Source organism: Bombina bombina, chromosome 11 (assembly GCF_027579735.1).
Source record: "Bombina bombina isolate aBomBom1 chromosome 11, aBomBom1.pri, whole genome shotgun sequence".
NCBI classification, from domain to species: domain Eukaryota; kingdom Metazoa; phylum Chordata; class Amphibia; order Anura; family Bombinatoridae; genus Bombina; species Bombina bombina.
This window is the reverse complement of record NC_069509.1, coordinates 130,154,968-130,176,642: the sequence shown is the minus strand read 5'-3', so window position 1 is coordinate 130,176,642 and position 21,675 is coordinate 130,154,968. Positions and strand designations below refer to the sequence as shown.

Sequence of the window (21,675 nt, the reverse complement as noted above, 5' to 3'; positions counted from 1 at the left end):
AACAAAAGAGGTAAGGATTACAGACAAAAGTTGATAAAATGTGTGTCCTAATCAAAAATGCTATTTGTTACCTTGTATTGGGAACAGCAATATTGGTCTAAACTCTTCCTTTTGGTGCTCACGGTATGAGGCCACTGTTAAACCCCTTGCTAAATCACCAGCACATACAGACCACAACACCAAGCTTCATTAAATGACATCTTCTTTATTAAATGCTTTTAGGCATTGCAAACAATTGCAACATTTTTTTCCATCTTGATGCATGATTAAAGTGATTGTCAATCCTAGCATTTGTGAAATGCTAGGATTGACCGTTGGAACAAATAAAGGGGACTTTCATTCATGAAGTATAAAATACTTCATGCTAAAAGCTCCTTTATTTGTTTCAAGCGTTCGCCGCACTGAGCTGCTTAGGCAGCCCACGGCAGAACGCAGTTTTGCTGAGAGGTGATGTTTTCACCTTTTAGCCAATAGCCGTGCGGGAAATCCCGGTCAATTACTTTAAAGGGACACTGAACTCAAATTTTTTCTTTTGTGATATTAGATAGAGCATGCAATTTTAAACAGCTTTCTAATTTTACTCCTATTATCACATTTTCTTCATTCTCTTGGTATCTTTATTTGAAAAGCAAGAATGTAAGTTTAGATGCCGGACCATTTTTGGTGAACAACCTGGGTTGTCCTTGATGATTTTACAGCACCAATAAACAAGTTCTGTCCACTGTACTGAACAAAAAATTGTCTGGCTCCTTAGCTTAGATGCCTTCTTTTTCAAATAAAGATAGCAAGAAAACTAAGAAAAATTGATAATAGGAATAAGTTAGAGCATGCAATTTTAAGCAACTTTCTATCTGAATCATAAAAGAAAACATTTGGGTTTAGTGTCCCTTTAAGGCCAAGATGGCTGAACTGTTGCAATTTGTAATGTCTAAAACCATCTAATAAAGAAGATGTGACTTTATAAAGATTGGGGCTGTGGACTGTTAGTATTGTATTTTTGATTTACCAACACAATCGCAGATAAAAAAAATTATCTACTCTGTCTGCATTTCTTTTTGAACTGTTTGAATGCCTTGATCTTTTGCCTTGAAAAGTGTTAGGGGTATATTTTGCTGGTGAAACACGTATACTAAAACCTGCTGTTTAATGTATTGAAGATGATATAGATATGCAGGTACAAATCAGGAATTCCAAAATCCAGTCTGCTTTTTTGTTAATATTTAGTTAAAAAAAAATAATTACAATTTTTAATTTTCCCCACCAGTAAGTCGCAATCTTTTCTGCCTGTATGTTTGGTTTGTTTATTGTGTTCTAAAATGCAAATTATTATAGTTTATATTTCTCTTGTAAGGTGTATCCAGTCCACGGACCATCCATTACTTGTGGGATATTCTCCTTCCCAACAGGAAGCTGCAAGAGGATCACCCACAGCAGAGCTGTCTATATAGCTCCTCCCCTTACTGCCACTACCAGTCATTCTCTTGCAGCTCTCAACAAGATAGGAAGTAGCTAGAGAGATGTGGTGAATTTATGTAGTTTATCTTCAATCAAAAGTTTATTATTTTCAAATAGTACCGGAGTTGTACTGTTTTAGCCTCAGGCAGAAAGTTGAAGAAGAGTCTGCCTGTGGTTTTTGATGATCTTAGCAGGTTGTAACCAAGATCCATTGCTGTTCTCACACATAACTGAAGAGATGAGGTAACTTCAGCTGGGGGAATGGCGTGCAGGGTCTCCTGCTATGAGGTATGTGCAGTTTAAATTTTTCTAGAGAAATGAATATGCTAGAAAATGCTGTTAATACCGGATTTATTTAAGGTAAGCCTGATTACAGTGATTTAATAACGACTAGTATCATGCTTGCTGTAAAAGGTAATATTCTTATTACTTTCTCACATTACTGAAAATAAGATAACGTTTGCTGGAAGTGTTTAAACTTTTTTTTTCTACATATTGGTGATAAAACTTTATTGGGGCCCAGTTTTTTCCACATGGCTGGCTAGATTTTGCCTAGGGTTAGTTTTGTTAGGCCCTCTCACTGTGAGTACAGGTTGGGAGGGGCCTAATTTCAGGCCTAAATCGTGCAGTAGTTTTCTTCTGTTAAGTGTGATCAGTCCACGGGTCATCATTACTTCTGGGATATTAACTGCTCCCCTACAGGAAGTGCAAGAGGATTCACCCAGCAGAGCCGCATATAGCTCCTCCCCTCTACGTCACTCCCAGTCATTCTCTTGCACCCAGCAACTAGATAGGTCGTGTGAGAGGACTATGGTGATTATACTTAGTTTTATATCTTCAATCAAAAGTTTGTTATTTTAAAATAGCACCGGAGTGTGTTATTACCTCTCTGGCAGAGTTTGAGGAAGAATCTACCAGAGTTTTGCTATGATTTTAGCCGGAGTAGTTAAGATCATATTGCTGTTCTCGGCCATCTGAGGAGTGAGGTAAACTTCAGATCAGGGGACAGCGGGCAGATGAATCTGCATAGAGGTATGTAGCAGTTTTTATTTTCTGACAATGGAATTGATGAGAAAATCCTGCCATACCGATATAATGTCATGTATGTATACTTTACACTTCAGTATTCTGGGAGAATGGTACTTCACTAGAATTACACTGTAAGAAGGACATAAAGCTGTTTAATAACTAGAGATTATGTTTAACGTTTTTGCTGGAATGTAAAATCGTTTTCATTTGCTGAGGTACTGAGTGAATAAATGTTTGGGCACCATTTTTCCACTTGGCAGTTGCTTAAATCTGTTTTTTCTGTCAGTTTCTGTTCTCCCTCACTGCTGTGTGTGTGGGGGAGGGGTGCTTTTACTATGCATCAAATATTTCAGTCAGCAACTCATTGTATTCCCTGCATGATCTGGTTCATCTCTACAGAGCTCAGGGGTCTTCAAAACTTATTTTGAGGGAGGTAATTTCTCTCAGCAGAGCTGTGAGAATTATAGTTTGACTGAAATAAAAACTTTTATTCTGTAATTTGTTTCCTGCTTTCAGAAATTGTTATCTTTGCTAATGGGATTAAACCTTTGCTAAAGTTGTGTTGTTTACAAGGATTGAGGCTATAACTGTTTCAATTTATTAATTTTTAACTGTCATAGATCTTCTGTGCTTCTTAAAGGCACAGTACGTTTTAATATTATTCTATTTGAATTGTATTTCCAAGTTGCAAGTTTATTTGCTAGTGTGTTAAACATGTCTGATTCAGAAGATGATACCTGTGTCATTTGTTGCAATGCCAAAGTGGAGCCCAATAGAAATTTATGTACTAACTGTATTGATGCTACTTTAAATAAAAATCAATCTGTACAAATTGAACAAATTTCACCAAACAACGAGGGGAGAGTTATGCCGACTAACTCGCCTCACGTGTCAGTACCTACATCTCCCGCTCAGAGGGAGGTGCGTGATATATTGTAGCGCCGAGTACAGCTGGGCGGCCATTACAAATCACATTACAGGATATGGCTACTGTTATGACTGAAGTTTTGGCTAAATTACCAGAACTAAAAGGTAAGCGTGATCACTCTGGGGTGAGAACAGAGTGCGCTGATAATATTAGGGCCATGTCAGACACTGCGTCACAGGTGGCAGAACATGAGGACGGAGAACTTCATTCTGTGGGTGACGGTTCTGATCCAAACAGACTGGATTCAGATATTTCAAATTTTAAATTTAAACTGGAAAACCTCCGTGTATTACTAGGGGAGGTGTTAGCGGCTCTGAATGATTGTAACACAGTTGCAATACCAGAGAAAATGTGTAGGTTGGATAAATATTTTGCGGTACCGACGAGTACTGAGGTTTTTCCTATACCTAAGAGACTTACTGAAATTGTTACTAAGGAGTGGGATAGACCCGGTGTGCCGTTCTCACCCCCTCCGATATTTAGAAAAATGTTTCCAATAGACGCCACCACAAGGGACTTATGGCAAACGGTCCCTAAGGTGGAGGGAGCAGTTTCTACTTTAGCTAAGCGTACCACTATCCCGGTGGAGGATAGCTGTGCTTTTTCAGATCCAATGGATAAAAAGTTAGAGGGTTACCTTAAGAAAATGTTTGTTCAACAAGGTTTTATATTGCAACCCCTTGCATGCATTGCGCCGATCACGGCTGCAGCGGCATTCTGGATTGAGTCTCTGGAAGAGAACATTGGTTCAGCTACTCTGGACGACATTACGGACAGGCTTAGAGTCCTTAAACTAGCTAATTCATTCATTTCGGAGGCCGTAGTACATCTTACTAAACTTACGGCGAAGAATTCAGGATTCGCCATTCAGGCACGCAGGGCGCTGTGGCTAAAATCCTGGTCAGCTGATGTTACTTCTAAGTCTAAATTGCTTAATATACCTTTCAAAGGGCAGACCTTATTCGGGCCCGGGTTGAAAGAGATTATCGCTGACATTACAGGAGGTAAAGGCCATGCCCTGCCTCAGGACAAAGCCAAAGCCAAGACTAGACAGTCTAGTTTTCGTTCCTTTCGTAATTTCAAAGCAGGAGCAGCATCAACTTCCTCTGCACCAAAACACGAAGGAGCTGTTGCTCGCTACAGACAAGGCTGGAAACCTAACCAGTCCTGGAACAAGGGCAAGCAGACTAGGAAACCTGCTGCTGCCCCCAAAACAGCATGAATTGAGGGCCCCCGATCCGGGATCGGATCTAGTGGGGGGCAGACTTTCTCTCTTCGCCCAGGCTTGGGCAAGAGATGTTCAGGATCCCTGGGCGCTAGAGATAATATCTCAGGGATACCTTCTGGACTTCAAATACTCTCCTCCAAGAGAGAGATTTCATCTGTCAAGATTGTCAACAATCCAGACAAAGAAAGAGGCTTTTCTACGCTGCGTACAAGAGCTCTTGTTAATGGGAGTAATCCATCCAGTTCCACGATCGGAACAGGGACAGGGGTTTTACTCAAATCTGTTTGTGGTTCCCAAAAAAGAGGGAACTTTCAGACCAATCCTGGACTTAAAGATCCTAAACAAATTCCTAAGAGTTCCATCGTTCAAGATGGAGACTATTCGGACAATTTTACCTATGATCCAAGAGGGTCAGTACATGACCACTGTAGATTTAAAAGATGCTTACCTGCACATACCGATTCACAAAGATCATTACCGGTACCTAAGGTTTGCCTTCCTAGACAGGCATTACCAGTTTGTGGCTCTTCCATTCGGATTGGCTACAGCGCCAAGAATCTTTACAAAGGTTCTGGGTGCTCTTCTGGCGGTACTAAGACCGCGGGGAATCTCGGTAGCTCCATACCTAGACGACATTCTGATACAAGCTTCAAGCTTTCAAACTGCCAAATCTCATACAGAGTTAGTGCTGGCATTTCTAAGGTCACATGGATGGAAGGTGAACGAAAAGAAAAGTTCACTCGTTCCACTCACAAGAGTTCCCTTCCTGGGGACTCTTATAGATTCTGTAGAAATGAAGATTTACCTGACAGAGGACAGGCTATCAAGACTTCAAAGTGCTTGCCGCACTCTTCATTCCATTCAACACCCGTCAGTGGCTCAATGTATGGAGGTAATCGGCTTAATGGTAGCGGCAATGGACATAGTACCCTTTGCACGCTTACACCTCAGACCACTGCAACTGTGCATGCTAGGTCAGTGGAATGGGGATTACTCAGACTTATCCCCTTCTCTGAATCTGGATCAAGAGACCAGAAATTCTCTTCTATGGTGGCTTTCTCGGCCACACCTGTCCAGGGGGATGCCATTCAGCAGACCAGACTGGACAATTGTAACAACAGACGCCAGCCTTCTAGGTTGGGGTGCCGTCTGGAATTCCCTGAAGGCTCAGGGACTATGGAGTCAGGAGGAGAGTCTCCTGCCAATAAACATTCTGGAATTGAGAGCAGTTCTCAATGCCCTCCTGGCTTGGCCCCAGTTGACAACTCGGGGGTTCATCAGGTTTCAGTCGGACAACATCACGACTGTAGCTTACATCAACCATCAGGGAGGGACAAGAAGCTCCCTAGCTATGATGGAAGTATCAAAGATAATTCGCTGGGCAGAGTCTCACTCTTGCCACCTGTCAGCAATCCACATCCCGGGAGTGGAGAACTGGGAGGCGGATTTCTTAAGTCGTCAGACTTTTCATCCGGGGGAGTGGGAACTTCATCCGGAGGTCTTTGCCCAAATACTTCGACGTTGGGGCAAACCAGAGATAGATCTCATGGCGTCTCGACAGAACGCCAAGCTTCCTCGTTACGGGTCCAGATCCAGGGATCCAGGAGCAGTCCTGATAGATGCTCTGACAGCACCTTGGGACTTCAGGATGGCTTACGTGTTTCCACCCTTCCCGTTGCTTCCTCGATTGATAGCCAGAATCAAACAAGAGAGAGCATCAGTGATTCTAATAGCACCTGCGTGGCCACGCAGGACTTGGTATGCAGACCTGGTGGACATGTCATCCTGTCCGCCTTGGTCTCTACCTCTGAAACAGGACCTTCTGATACAGGGTCCCTTCAAACATCAAAATCTAACTTCTCTGAAGCTGACTGCTTGGAAATTGAACGCTTAATTTTATCAAGACGTGGGTTTTCTGAGTCAGTTATTAGTACCTTAATACAGACTAGGAAACCTGTTACCAGAAAGATTTACCATAAGATATGGCGTAAATACCTACATTGGTGTGAATCCAAAGGTTACTCTTGGAGTAAGGTTAGGATTCCTAGGTTATTGTCTTTTCTACAAGAAGGTTTAGAAAAGGGTTTTTCTGCTAGTTCATTAAAGGGACAGATCTCAGCTCTGTCCATTCTGTTACACAAACGTCTGTCAGAAGTTCCTGACGTCCAGGCTTTTTGTCAGGCTTTGGCCAGGATTAAGCCTGTGTTTAAAACTGTTGCTCCACCATGGAGTTTAAACCTTGTTCTTAATGTTTTACAGGGCGTTCCGTTTGAACCCCTTCATTCCATTGATATAAAGTTGTTATCTTGGAAAGTTCTATTTTTAATGGCTATTTCCTCGGCTCGAAGAGTCTCTGAATTATCAGCCTTACATTGTGATTCTCCTTATTTGATTTTTCATTCGGATAAGGTAGTCCTGCGTACTAAACCTGGGTTCTTACCTAAGGTAGTTACTAACAGGAATATCAATCAAGAGATTGTTGTTCCTTCTTTATGCCCAAATCCTTCTTCAAAGAAGGAACGTCTACTGCACAACCTGGATGTAGTCCGGGCTCTAAAATTTTACTTGCAGGCAACTAAGGAATTCCGACAAACGTCTTCTCTGTTTGTCATTTACTCTGGGCAGAGGAGAGGTCAAAAAGCTTCCGCTACCTCTCTTTCTTTTTGGCTTCGTAGCATAATTCGTTTAGCTTATGAGACTGCTGGACAGCAGCCCCCTGAAAGAATTACAGCTCATTCTACTAGAGCTGTGGCTTCCACTTGGGCCTTCAAGAATGAGGCCTCTGTTGAACAGATTTGCAAGGCTGCAACTTGGTCTTCGCTTCATACTTTTTCCAAATTTTACAAATTTGACACCTTTGCTTCATCGGAGGCTATTTTTGGGAGAAAGGTTCTTCAGGCAGTGGTTCCTTCTGTATAAAGAGCCTGCCTATCCCTCCCGTCATCCGTGTACTTTTGCTTTGGTATTGGTATCCCAGAAGTAATGATGACCCGTGGACTGATCACACTTAACAGAAGAAAACATAATTTATGCTTACCTGATAAATTCCTTTCTTCTGTAGTGTGATCAGTCCACGGCCCGCCCTGTTTTTAAGGCAGGTAAATATTTTTTAATTTATACTCCAGTCACCACTTCACCCTTGGCTTTTCCTTTCTCGTTGGTCCTTGGTCGAATGACTGGGAGTGACGTAGAGGGGAGGAGCTATATGCGGCTCTGCTGGGTGAATCCTCTTGCACTTCCTGTAGGGGAGCAGTTAATATCCCAGAAGTAATGATGACCCGTGGACTGATCACACTACAGAAGAAAGGAATTTATCAGGTAAGCATAAATTATGTTTTTGCAGCTTGATACTTCCAGCTTCCCTGAAGGAGTCCCCTGAACACTTAGGACCTCTACAAAGGGTTTTTGTGCCTTCAAAAGTCGTTGTATGGGCAGGTAGGGCCACAGCAGAGCTGTGGCAGTTTGTTGTGACTGTTAAAAAACGTTTATCGTTTTTTTGATCCGGTTTTGAAACTAAGGGGTTAATCATCCATTTGCAAGTGGTTGCAATGCTCTGTTAGTCTATTATACACACTGTAAAAATTTCGTAAGATTTACTGCTTTTTATCACTGTTTTTCAATTTCTGACAAAATTTGTTTCTCTTAAAGGCACAGTACCGTTTTTATTTTTTGCTTGTTTACATTTATCAAAGTGTTTTCCAAGCTTGCTGGTCTCATTGCTAGTCTGTTTAAACATGTCTGACATAGAGGAAACTATGGAGACTAACTCGCCCCACGTGTCAGAACCTTTGACTCCCGCTCAAGGGACTCCCGCTCAAGTGGCGCCAAGTACATCTAGCGCGCCCATGGCGTTTACTTTACAAGACATGGCGGCAGTTATGGATCATACTCTTACAGAGTTATTGTCCAAACTACCAGGGTTACAAGGAAAGCGAGACAGCTCTGGGACTAGAAAAAATGCAGAGCTCTCTGACGCTTTAGTAGCTATGTCTGATATCCCCTCACAATATGCAGAATCTGAGGCAGGAGAGCTTCTTTCTGTGGGTGATTTTTCTGACTCGGGGAAGATGCTTCAACCTGATTCTGATATGTCTACATTTAAATTTAAGCTTGAACACCTCTGCGTGTTGCTCAGGGAGGTTTTAGCTACTCTGGATGACTGTGACACCATTATAGTGCCAGAGAAATTGTGTAGATTGGATAAATACTATGCAGTGCCTGTTTACACTGATGTTTTTCCAATACCTAAAAGGTTTTCAGAAATTATTACTAAGGAATGGGATAGACCAGGTGTACCGTTCTCTCCCCCTCCTATTTTTAAGAAAATGTTTCCAATAGATGCCGCTACACGGGACTTATGGCAAACGGTCCCTAAGATGGAGGGAGCAGTTTCTACCCTAGCTAAGCGTACAACTATTCCCGTCGAGGACAGTTGTGCTTTCCTAGATCCAATGGATAAAAAGTTAGAGGGTTACCTTAAGAAAATGTTTATTCAACAAGGTTTTATTCTCCAGCCTCTTGCATGCATTGACCCGGTCACTGCTGCTGCGGCCTTCTGGTTTGAGTCTCTGGAAGAGGCCTTACAGGTAGAAACTCCATTGGATGATATACTTGACAAGCTTAAAGCGCTTAAGCTAGCCAATTCATTTGTTTCTGACGCCGTTGTTCATTTAACCAAACTAATGGCTAAGAACTCAGGTTTTGCTATACAGGCGCGTAGGGCGCTATGGCTTAAATCCTGGTCAGCTGACGTTACTTCAAAGTCTAAGCTTCTCAACATTCCCTTCAAGGGGCAGACCCTATTCGGGCCTGGACTGAAGGAGATAATTTCTGATATTACTGGAGGAAAAGGTCATGCCCTTCCTCAGGATAGGTCTAATAAATTAAGGACCAAACAAACTAATTTTCGTGCCTTTCGAAACTTTAAGACGAGCACGGCATCAACTCCCTCTAATGCAAAACAAGAGGGAAATTTTGCCCAGTCCAAGCCGGTCTGGAGACCTAACCAGGCCTGGAACAAAGGTAAGCAGGCCAAGAAGCCTCCTGCTGCCTCTAAGACAGCATAAAAGATCATCCCCCGATCCGGTAACGGATCTAGTAGGGGGCAGACTTTCTCTCTTCGCCCAGGCTTGGGCAAGAGATGTCCAGGATCCCTGGGCGTTGGAAATTGTGTCCCAGGGATATCTTCTGGACTTCAAAGCTTCTTCCCCAAAAGGAAGATTTCACCTCTCACAATTATCTGCAGACCAGATAAAGAGAGAGGCATTCTTACATTGTGTTCAAGACCTCCTAGTTATGGGAGTGATCCACCCAGTTCCAAAGGAGGAACAGGGGCAAGGCTTCTATTTAAATCTCTTTGTGGTTCCCAAGAAAGAGGGAACCTTCAGACCAATCTTAGATCTCAAGATCCTAAACAAATTTCTCAGGGTCCCATCTTTCAAGATGGAGACTATTCTAACCATCCTACCTATGATCCAGGAGGGTCAATACATGACTACCGTGGACTTAAAGGATGCTTATCTTCACATTCCGATACACAAAGATCATCATCATCGGTTTCTCAGGTTCGCCTTCCTAGACAAGCATTACCAGTTTGTGGCTCTTCCCTTTTGGGTTAGCTACGGCACCAAGAATCTTTTTACAAAGGTTCTGGGGTCACTTCTGGCGGTCCTAAGGCCGCGGGGCATAGCAGTAGCCCCTTACTTAGACGACATTCTGATACAGGCGTCGAATTTCCAAATTGCAAAGTCCCATACGGACATTGTTCTGGCATTCCTGAGGTCTCATGGGTGGAAAGTGAACGAAAAAAAGAGTTCTCTATCCCCTCTCACAAGAGTTTCCTTCCTGGGAACTCTGATAGATTCTGTAGAAATGAGGATTTACCTGACAGAGGACAGGTTGTCAAAACTTCTAAATTCCTGCCGTGTTCTTTATTATACTTTTCGCCCTTCGGTGGCTCAGTGTATGGAAGTAATCGGCTTAATGGTAGCGGCAATGGACATAGTGCCGTTTTCCCGCATACATCTCAGACCGCTGCAACTCTGCATGCTCAGTCAGTGGAATGGGGATTACACAGATTTGTCCCCTCTACTAAATCTGGATCAAGAGACCAGGGATTCTCTTCTCTGGTGGCTATCTCGGGTCCATCTGTCCAAAGGTATGACCTTCCGCAGGCCAGATTGGACAATGGTAACAGATGCCAGCCTTCTGGGGTGCAGTCTGGAACTCTCTGAAGGCTCAGGGGTCGTGGACTCAGGAGGAGGCACTCCTTCCAATAAACATTCTGGAACTAAGAGCGATATTCAATGCTCTTCAGGCTTGGCCTCAGCTAGCGGCAGTGAGGTTCATCAGATTTCAGTCGGACAACATCACGACTGTAGCTTACATCAGACATCAAGGGGGAACAAGGAGTTCCCTAGCGATGTTGGAGGTTTCAAAGATAATTCAATGGGCAGAGATTCACTCTTGCCATCTATCAGCTATCCATATCCCAGGAGTAGAGAACTGGGAGGCAGATTTTCTAAGTCGTCAGACTTTTCATCCGGGGGAATGGGAGCTCCATCCGGAGGTGTTTGCACAGTTGATTCAACGTTGGGGCAAACCAGAACTGGATCTCATGGCGTCTCGCCAGAACGCCAAGCTTTTTTGTTACGGATCCAGGTCCAGGGATCCCAAGGCAGCGCTGATAGATGCTCTAGCAGTGCCTTGGTCCTTCAACCTGGCTTATGTGTTTCCACCGTTTCCTCTGCTCCCTCGTCTGATTGCCAAGATCAAACAGGAGAGAGCATTGGTAATTTTGATAGCACCTGCGTGGCCACGCAGGACTTGGTATGCAGATCTGGTGGACATGTCATCCTTTCCACCATGGACTCTGCCGCTAAGGCAGGACCTTCTACTTCAAGGTCCTTTCAACCATCCAAATCTAATTTCTCTGCGGCTGACTGCTTGGAGATTGAACGCTTGATTTTATCAAAGCGTGGTTTCTCCGAGTCGGTCATTGATACCTTAATACAGGCGCGAAAGCCTGTCACCAGGAAAATCTATCATAAGATATGGTGTAAATATCTTCATTGGTGTGAATCCAAGGGTTACTCATGGAGTAAGGTCAGGATTCCTAGGATATTATCTTTTCTCCAAGAAGGATTGGAGAAGGGTTTGTCAGCTAGTTCCTTAAAAGGACAGATTTCTGCTCTGTCTATTCTTTTGCACAAACGTCTGGCTGAGGTTCCAGATGTGCAGGCGTTTTGTCATGCTTTAGTCAGAATCAAGCCTGTGTTTAAACCTGTTACTCCGCCTTGGAGTTTAAATTTAGTTCTTAAGGTTCTTCAAGGGGTTCCGTTTGAACCTTTGCATTCCATAGATATTAAGCTCTTATCCTGGAAGGTTCTGTTTTTAGTAGCTATCTCCTCGGCTTGAAGAGTTTCGGAGTTATCTGCTTTACAATGTGATTCCCCTTATCTAATTTTTCATACAGATAAGGTAGTGTTACGTACCAAACCTGTTTTTTTACCTAAGGTGGTATCTAATAAAAATATCAATCAGGAGATTGTTGTACCGTCACTGTGTCCTAATCCTTCTTCAAAGAAGGAACGTCTTTTACACAATCTTGACGTGGATCATGCTTTAAAGTTTTATTTACAAGCTACTAAAGATTTTCGTCAAACATCTGCATTGTTTGTTGTCTACTCTGGACAGAGGAGAGGCCAAAAGGCTTCGGCAACCTCTTTCTTTTTGGCTAAGGAGTATAATACGCTTAGCTTATGAGACTGCTGGCCAGCAGCCTCCTGAAAGGATTACAGCTCATTCTACTAGAGCGGTAGCTTCCACATGGGCTTTTAAAAATGAGGCTTCTGTTGAACAGATTTGTAAGGCGGCGACTTGGTCTTCGCTTCATACTTTTTCAAAGTTCTATAAATTTGATACTTTTGCTTCTTCAGAGGCTATTTTTGGGAGAAAGGTCTTGCAGGCAGTGGTGCCTTCCGTTTAAGCGCCTGCCTTGTCCCTCCCTTCATCCGTGTCCTATAGCTTTGGTATTGGTATCCCACAAGTAATGGATGATCCGTGGACTGGATACACCTTACAAGAGAACACATAATTTATGCTTACCTGATAAATTTATTTCTCTTGTGGTGTATCCAGTCCACGGCCCGCCCTGTCATTTTAAGGCAGGTGTTTTTTATTTTTAAACTACAGTCACCACTGCACCCTATGGTTTCTCCTTTCTCTTGCTTGTCTTCGGTCGAATGACTGGTAGTGGCAGTTAGGGGAGGAGCTATATAGACAGCTCTGCTGTGGGTGATCCTCTTGCAGCTTCCTGTTGGGAAGGAGAATATCCCACAAGTAATGGATGATCCGGGGACTGGGTACACCACAAGAGAAATAAATTTATCAGGTAAGCATAAATTATGTTTTATTTAAAACAACTATTACATTTCTTATTACACTACTGTACTATCCTTCAGATGGTACTATATATACAAATGTATTAAAATTAAACTGCCTTTAGGTTGCATGTATAAGCTATATTATGACATGTAAATAGTGTCTAAATTACATATGTTTTTTAAAAAAAAAAATATTATTACAAACGGGGGCACTTTTATTCATCAAAGTCTACTTTTCACTATTTTTGTAAAAATACTTACCTTTTATTCTGGAAGCCGCTCCGGCGCTTCCCCCGCCCGTCGCAAGTCTCTTCATACGTCACCAATGACGAATCCGGCTTCCTCCAATCACGGCTCCCCCCCCCCCCCCCATTGCCTGAGGCGACGCCGTGATTGGAGGAAGCCTGATTTTTCATTGGTGACGTAAGAAGAGACTTGCGGGGAAAGCGCTGGAGCGGCTTCCAGAATAAAAGGCAAGTATTTTTACAAAAACAGTGAAAAGTAAACTTTAACGAATGAAAGTGCCCCTGTTTTTAATAATAATCTTAAAAACAGGGCACTGATTCCTCAAAGTTTACCTTCACTTTAAACTTTTAGATAAATTTTATTTTTTCAATTAAGTTTTTTTTAAAGCTATAGTTATACATGAGGACTTAAATATTTTGCATAATCACAAAAAAAAAATAGATTGGACAATAACTTTAAAACCTTTAAATTAATATTTATATTTTTTCACTGACCATACTTCCAGAGTATAGTGAAGATGCTTCAAGCCAGCACTGCTACTTAAAGGGACATGAAACCCAAATTTTATTATACAATGCTTGTTTATAAACCAAGTATTAAAGAGCAATTTAAACTGCAAAGTAAAAAAAAAAAAAAAAAAAAAATGTTGGTTCAAATTAATTCTGAAATATCAAGGACTTCCTAATATTAGATATGAAAGACACATATAAACAAAATATTGTTGCTGAATCATCTGTTTTCAAATGATCAAATTTGCCATTTGAATAAAATCCTAATACTAGTTGGAGTTTTTGATATAAAATGATATAAGGAAAATGCTTCTTTAAAATTATATTTTCACCTGCAATTTTTGATTTTCTTTTCAGTATGTGCATATGCTAAGTGTGGTTTATAGTTCAGCAATGGAGCTTACGTTAACACTTTTTAGAACCATGTTATTACCAATGAATAGATGTTTTTATCTATCCCAGAGAGAATATCTCCCAGTCAGAGGGGTTGGTTCCACTGCTTCATATATCCCTCCTCTTACAGCTTGAGTCATCTCAGCTTACTAGCCATCTGCGCTTTGCTGCAGCTGAAGAGTTAGTCTTTTTTGTGTGTGTGTTTGAAAAAAATAAACAGTGCAATCAGTGTACTGTGTACAGCTACTGCAAGGATCCAGCTACTCCTTGACCAATATCGGTTGTTCCCAACTGTGACTTTGCAGCTGGCTCTAATATGCTGACCCTAAAGACCAGTTTTGCAGGAGTACTCAGGATTCTCTGGTTCATTTTCTTTCCTATGACATGGAGAGTCCACAACGTCATTCCAATTACTAGTGGGATATTCAACTCCTGGCCAGCAGGAGGAGGCAAAGAGCACCCCAGCAAAGCTGTTAAGTGTAACTGCCTTACCCATAACCCCTGTCATTCTCTTAGCCTCTGTCAATGGAGGTTGTGCGAAGTTGGTGTCTGAAGAAATTAATCCTTTTATGGGTACTTTTCCCTGCAAGCAAGGATTGGGGTCTAGCTGTGTCCATGTCAATCTCTTGAGTAAGAGTAGTGGTGGCTTTTAGCAGTTAAAAGGCGCGAGGAAGTCTTTGCTTTACTTTTAACACTTTGCTACCCCTTTTTGGAAAGCCGGAGTTGGTTACTCTGTTCTTTCTTTTCCTACAGGTCCATGATAGGGAGCGTAGTGCCTGCCACACCTTGAGAATCATGCTGTTTTTAGTTGTATTTTCTTCTTAAATGGAAAGAGTCCACAGCTGCATTCATTCCACAGCTGCATTAAATACTCATCCCACTCCCCTCATCCCCCAGTTATTCTTTGCCTTTCATCCCAAGATGTGTTAGAATTTTTTAATTTTTGTTTTTTGTCTCTTATGAAGGGTAGTACTCTTCGGCATGGTACAGGAGTTTTAAGTAGTCCTGTCAGTTTCTCAGTGAGGGCTTGGATGAAAGTTAGAGTCTGGAGATGCACTAAGAGTCTTTCTGCAAAACCATCCCGACTCATATTAACAGCTCCTCAAGCAATCGGCGTTGTCGAACTCGGCTGCCTGCTTTCTTCTCTCAAGTCCATGGCGGAGGCAATGCCACTATTTGTCACACTTGAAAGGCCAGGTTCCTGTTCCACGGCGTAGATTCTGGTAAGATCGTTTCATTTTACGTTATCAATTTATTGTATTGTGAATGTGTGTTTTCCCGAGGGGTTACACACCTTTGCGGGTCTAACTACATGACATAAGGGTCTCAGTGAGTCTCTGTTAGTATCTTGGAATTGAGGGTTAATATCTCCTGAGGAGGGATATTGAACAGGGGGGTTTATAATCATATTTATTATGGGATTCAACCTGCTTATGTGTGATGTTTATAGGCTTGTGGTTGGAACTTGGAGGCCTTTGGAAGTGACGCAGCCTTTTGGTTGGGCGTGCTTTTTTGGACTATTCGGTTCACCTTGTGTTCGGGTGTGTTTCCATTCCGTTCCCCATTTCTGCATTCCTGACCGTGTGGCAAAGAAGATATTCTAGTCTGCAGGGGTCTGGTCATAGGGGGTGGTGAGTGCCCCAGCCATTGTGGGTGTCAGGTGCCGTTTTTGTTTTCATACTTTAGTCCGGAGGTTGCAGCACGTTTTCGCTTCCACCTATTGTTGGCGATTGTTCGTCTGCAGAGTCCAGACGTTTCTTTGAGATTGTACTCGTGCCCTATTGCCCTGGGCCTTCTGCCTTGGAGAGGGCCTCTACAGTTCCCTGCAGACATGTTTTTCAGTTATTGAATGACCCTATAGTTACCAGATATAGGGATTTTCAGTCTGCTACTTCGAATGGTGCACCTCATTAGACATGCAGGGATGAAGTAATCTCCTGATTGTCATTTGTTTGAGATCTTTCCCAGTTTTTGAAAGATAGGGCTCCGTTTGGCTGGTCCTGCGGGTAGGCCTGTGTCTTTTTGGGCGTTAACCTCTGGGTTGCCTTATATTTTATTTATATCCGATGGGATGTCTTTTTTTTATTTTTTTTGTTTCCTTCGGGAACCTTCTGGGATTGATGCTCTTTATTTCTTCTTCGGAAGTTGTTTTGGACATGTTAGTGCTATGTTAAAAATTTCTGTTTCTCCAACATAGGTGTGTCCGGTCCACGGCGTCATCCTTACTTGTGGGATATTCTCTTCCCCAACAGGAAATGGCAAAGAGCCCAGCAAAGCTGGTCACATGATCCCTCCTAGGCTCCGCCTACCCCAGTCATTCTCTTTGCCGTTGTACAGGCAACATCTCCACGGAGATGGCTTAGAGTTTTTTAGTGTTTAACTGTAGTTTTTCATTATTCAATCAAGAGTTTGTTATTTTCAAATAGTGCTGGTACGTACTATTTACTCAGAAACAGAAAAGAGATGAAGAATTCTGTTTGTATGAGGAAAATGATTTTAGCAACCGTAACTAAAATCCATGGCTGTTCCACACAGGACTGTTGAGAGCATTAACTTCAGTTGGGGGAACAGTTTGCAGTCCTTTGCTGCTTGAGGTATGACACATTCTAACAAGACGATGTAATGCTGGAAGCTGTCATTTTCCCTATGGGATCCGGTAAGCCATGTTTATTACGATTGTAAATAAGGGCTTCACAAGGGCTTATTTAGACTGTAGACATTTTTTGGGCTAAATCGATTGATATTAACACTTATTTAGCCTTGAGGAATCATTTATTCTGGGTATTTTGATATAATTATATCGGCAGGCACTGTTTTAGACACCTTATTCTTTAGGGGCTTTCCCAAAGCATAGGCAGAGTCTCATTTTCGCGCCGGTGTTGCGCACTTGTTTTTGAGAGGCATGGCATGCAGTCGCATGTGAGAGGAGCTCTGATACTGATAAAAGACTTCTGAAGGCATCATTTGGTATCGTATTCCCCTTGGGTTTGGTTGGGTCTCAGCAAAGCAGATACCAGGGACTGTAAAGGGGTTAAAGCTTAAAACGGCTCCGGTTCCGTTATTTTAAGGGTTAAAGCTTCCAAAATTGGTGTGCAATATTTTCAAGGCTTTAAGACACTGTGGTGAAAGTTTGGTGAATTTTGAACAATTCCTTCATGTTTTTTCGCAATTGCAGTAATAAAGTGTGTTCAGTTTAAAATTTAAAGTGACAGTAACGGTTTTATTTCAAAACGTTTTTTGTACTTTCTTATCAAGTTTATGCCTGTTTAACATGTCTGAACTACCAGATAGACTGTGTTCTGAATGTGGGGAAGCCAGAATTCCTATTCATTTAAATAAATGTGATTTATGTGATAATGACAATGATGCCCAAGATGATTCCTCAAGTGAGGGGAGTAAGCATGGTACTGCATCATTCCCTCCTTCGTCTACACGAGTCTTGCCCACTCAGGAGGCCCCTAGTACATCTAGCGCGCCAATACTCCTTACTATGCAACAATTAACGGCTGTAATGGATAATTCTGTCAAAAACATTTTAGCCAAAATGAACCCTTGTCAGCGTAAGCGTGGATGCTCTGTTTTAGTTACTGAAGAGCATGACGACGCTGATATTAATATCTCTGAAGGGCCCCTAACCCAATCTGAGGGAGCCAGGGAGGTTTTGTCTGAGGGAGAAATTACTGATTTAGGGAACATTTCTCAGCAGGCTGAATCTGATGTGATTACTTTTAAATTTAAATTGGAACATCTCCGCATTTTGCTTAAGGAGGTATTATCCACTCTGGATGATTGTGAAAATTTGGTCATCCCAGAGAAACTATGTAAAATGGACAAGTTCCTAGAGGTGCCGGGGCTCCCAGAAGCTTTTCCTATACCCAAGCGGGTGGCGGACATTGTTAATAAAGAATGGGAAAGGCCCGGTATTCCTTTCGTCCCTCCCCCCATATTTAAAAAATTGTTTCCTATGGTCGACCCCAGAAAGGACTTATGGCAGTCAGTCCCCAAGGTCGAGGGAGCGGTTTCTACTTTAAACAAACGCACCACTATTCCCATAGAGGATAGTTGTGCTTTCAAAGATCCTATGGATAAAAAATTAGAAGGTTTGCTTAAAAAGATGTTTGTTCAGCAGGGTTACCTTCTACAACCCATTTCATGCATTGTCCCTGTCACTACAGCCGCATATTTCTGGTTTGATGAACTGATTAAGGTGCTCGATAGTGACTCTCCTCCTTATGAGGAGATTATGGACAGAGTCAATGCTCTCAAATTGGCTAATTCTTTCACTCTAGACGCCTCTTTGCAATTGGCTAAGTTAGCGGCTAAGAATTCTGGGTTTGCTATTGTGGCGCGCAGAGCGCTTTGGTTGAAATCTTGGTCGGCTGATGCGTCTTCCAAGAACAAGCTACTAAACATTCCTTTCAAGGGGAAAACGCTGTTTGGTCCTGACTTGAAAGAGATTATCTCTGATATCACTGGGGGTAAGGGCCATGCCCTTCCTCAGGATCGGCCTTTCAAGGCAAAAAATAGACCTAATTTTCGTCCCTTTCGTAAAAACGGACCAGCCCAAGGTGCTACGTCCTCTAAGCAAGAGGGTAATACTTCTCAGGCCAAGCCAGCTTGGAGACCAATGCAAGGCTGGAACAAGGGAAAGCAGGCAAAGAAACCTGCCACTGCTACCAAGACAGCATGAAATATCGGCCCCCGATCCGGGACCGGATCTGGTGGGGGGCAGACTCTCTCTCTTCGCTCAGGCTTGGGCAAGAGATGTTCTGGATCCTTGGGCGCTAGAAATAGTCTCCCAGGGTTATCTTCTGGAATTCAAGGGACTTCCCCCAAGGGGAAGGTTCCACAGGTCTCAGTTGTCTTCAGACCACATAAAAAGACAGGCGTTCTTACATTGTGTAGAAGACCTGTTAAAAATGGGAGTGATTCATCCTGTTCCATTGAGAGAACAAGGGATGGGGTTCTACTCCAATCTGTTCATAGTTCCCAAAAAAGAGGGAACGTTCAGACCAATCCTAGATCTCAAGATCTTAAACAAATTTCTCAAGGTCCCATCTTTCAAGATGGAAACCATTCGAACTATCCTTCCTTCCATCCAGGAAGGTCAATTCATGACCACGGTGGATTTAAAGGATGCGTATCTACATATTCCTATCCACAAGGAACATCATCGCGAGGACCAAGTTCATACGGTTTCAATCAGACAACATGACGACTGTTGCGTACATCAACCATCAGGGGGGAACAAGGAGTTCCCTAGCGATGGAAGAAGTGACCAAGATTATTCTATGGGCGGAGTCTCACTCCTGCCACCTGTCTGCTATCCACATCCCGGGAGTGGAAAATTGGGAAGCGGATTTTCTGAGTCGTCAGACATTGCATCCGGGGGAGTGGGAACTCCATCCGGAAATCTTTGCCCAAGTCACTCAACTTTGGGGCATTCCAGACATGGATCTGATGGCCTCTCGTCAGAACTTCAAAGTTCCTTGCTACGGGTCCAGATCCAGGGATCCCAAGGCGGCTCTAGTGGATGCACTAGTAGCACCTTGGACCTTCAAACTAGCTTTTGTGTTCCCGCCGTTTCCTCTCATCCCCAGGCTGGTAGCCAGGATCAATCAGGAGAGGGCGTCGGTGATCTTGATAGCTCCTGCGTGGCCACGCAGGACTTGGTATGCAGATCTGGTGAATATGTCATCGGCTCCACCTTGGAAGCTACCTTTGAGACGAGACCTTCTTGTTCAGGGTCCGTTCGAACATCCGAATCTGGTTTCACTCCAGCTGACTGCTTGGAGATTGAACGCTTGATTTTATCGAAGCGAGGTTTCTCAGATTCTGTTATCGATACTCTTGTTCAGGCCAGAAAGCCTGTAACTAGAAAGATTTACCACAAAATTTGGAAAAAATATATCTGTTGGTGTGAATCTAAAGGATTCCCTTGGGACAAGGTTAAGATTCCTAGGATTCTATCCTTCCTTCAAGAAGGATTGGAAAAAGGATTATCGGCAAGTTCCCTGAAGGGACAGATTTCTGCCTTGTCGGTGTTACTTCACAAAAAACTGGCAGCTGTGCCAGATGTTCAAGCCTTTGTTCAGGCTCTGGTTAGAATCAAGCCTGTTTACAAACCTTTGACTCCTCCTTGGAGTCTCAATCTAGTTCTTTCAGTTCTTCAGGGGGTTCCGTTTGAACCCTTACATTCCGTTGATATTAAGTTATTATCTTGGAAAGTTTTGTTTTTAGTTGCAATTTCTTCTGCTAGAAGAGTTTCAGAATTATCTGCTCTGCAGTGTTCTCCTCCTTATCTGGTGTTCCATGCAGATAAGGTGGTTTTACGTACTAAACCTGGTTTTCTTCCAAAAGTTGTTTCTAACAAAAACATTAACCAGGAGATTATCGTACCTTCTCTGTGTCCGAAACCAGTTTCAAAGAAGGAACGCTTGTTGCACAATTTGGATGTTGTTCGCGCTCTAAAATTCTATTTAGATGCTACAAAGGATTTTAGACAAACATCTTCCCTGTTTGTTGTTTATTCAGGTAAAAGGAGAGGTCAAAAAGCAACTTCTACCTCTCTCTCTTTTTGGATTAAAAGCATCATCAGATTGGCTTACGAGACTGCCGGACGGCAGCCTCCCGAAAGAATCACGGCTCATTCCACTAGGGCTGTGGCTTCCACATGGGCCTTCAAGAACGAGGCTTCTGTTGATCAGATATGTAGGGCAGCGACTTGGTCTTCACTGCACACTTTTACCAAATTTTACAAGTTTGATACTTTTGCTTCTTCTGAGGCTATTTTTGGGAGAAAGGTTTTGCAAGCCGTGGTGCCTTCCATTTAGGTGACCTGATTTGCTCCCTCCCTTCATCCGTGTCCTAAAGCTTTGGTATTGGTTCCCACAAGTAAGGATGACGCCGTGGACCGGACACACCTATGTTGGAGAAAACAGAATTTATGTTTACCTGATAAATTTCTTTCTCCAACGGTGTGTCCGGTCCACGGCCCGCCCTGGTTTTTTAATCAGGTCTGATAATTTATTTTCTTTAACTACAGTCACCACGGTACCATATGGTTTCTCCTATGCTATTATTCCTCCTTAACGTCGGTCGAATGACTGGGGTAGGCGGAGCCTAGGAGGGATCATGTGACCAGCTTTGCTGGGCTCTTTGCCATTTCCTGTTGGGGAAGAGAATATCCCACAAGTAAGGATGACGCCGTGGACCGGACACACCGTTGGAGAAAGAAATTTATCAGGTAAACATAAATTCTGTTTTTTTTTTTGAGGGAGAATTTATGCAGCTTGCCGGTTAGGACCCTAGTTGCAGGCTGGTCCTATCGGGTTCGTTTGGTTTTGCGGCTGTTCAGACACGTGGCGCCGTTCTGCTCAGCTGGTTCGGTAGAAGCACCAAGTGCTCATGTTATTATTGTTTTTCATGTTCAACCATGCATTCGAGAGGACCTGTGGGTCCGTGAAGCAGAAAGGATTGTTTCAGTCCTTTTTAGCCTTCAGT

General features: G+C 42.8%; 1 protein-coding gene across 2 annotated transcripts in view; it reads left to right on the top strand.

The window, feature by feature from the left end:
- TBC1D24 (TBC1 domain family member 24) overlaps positions 1–21,675 on the top strand; it is a 166,430-nt gene that overhangs the window by 27,160 nt on the left and 117,595 nt on the right. For both annotated transcript variants that reach the window (XM_053695261.1, XM_053695260.1), the window contains exon 2: positions 1–10. This exon is cut by the window's left edge and continues 1,002 nt beyond it. In XM_053695261.1, the coding sequence (XP_053551236.1) occupies positions 1–10 (10 nt within the window). The remainder of the gene's footprint in view (positions 11–21,675) is intronic.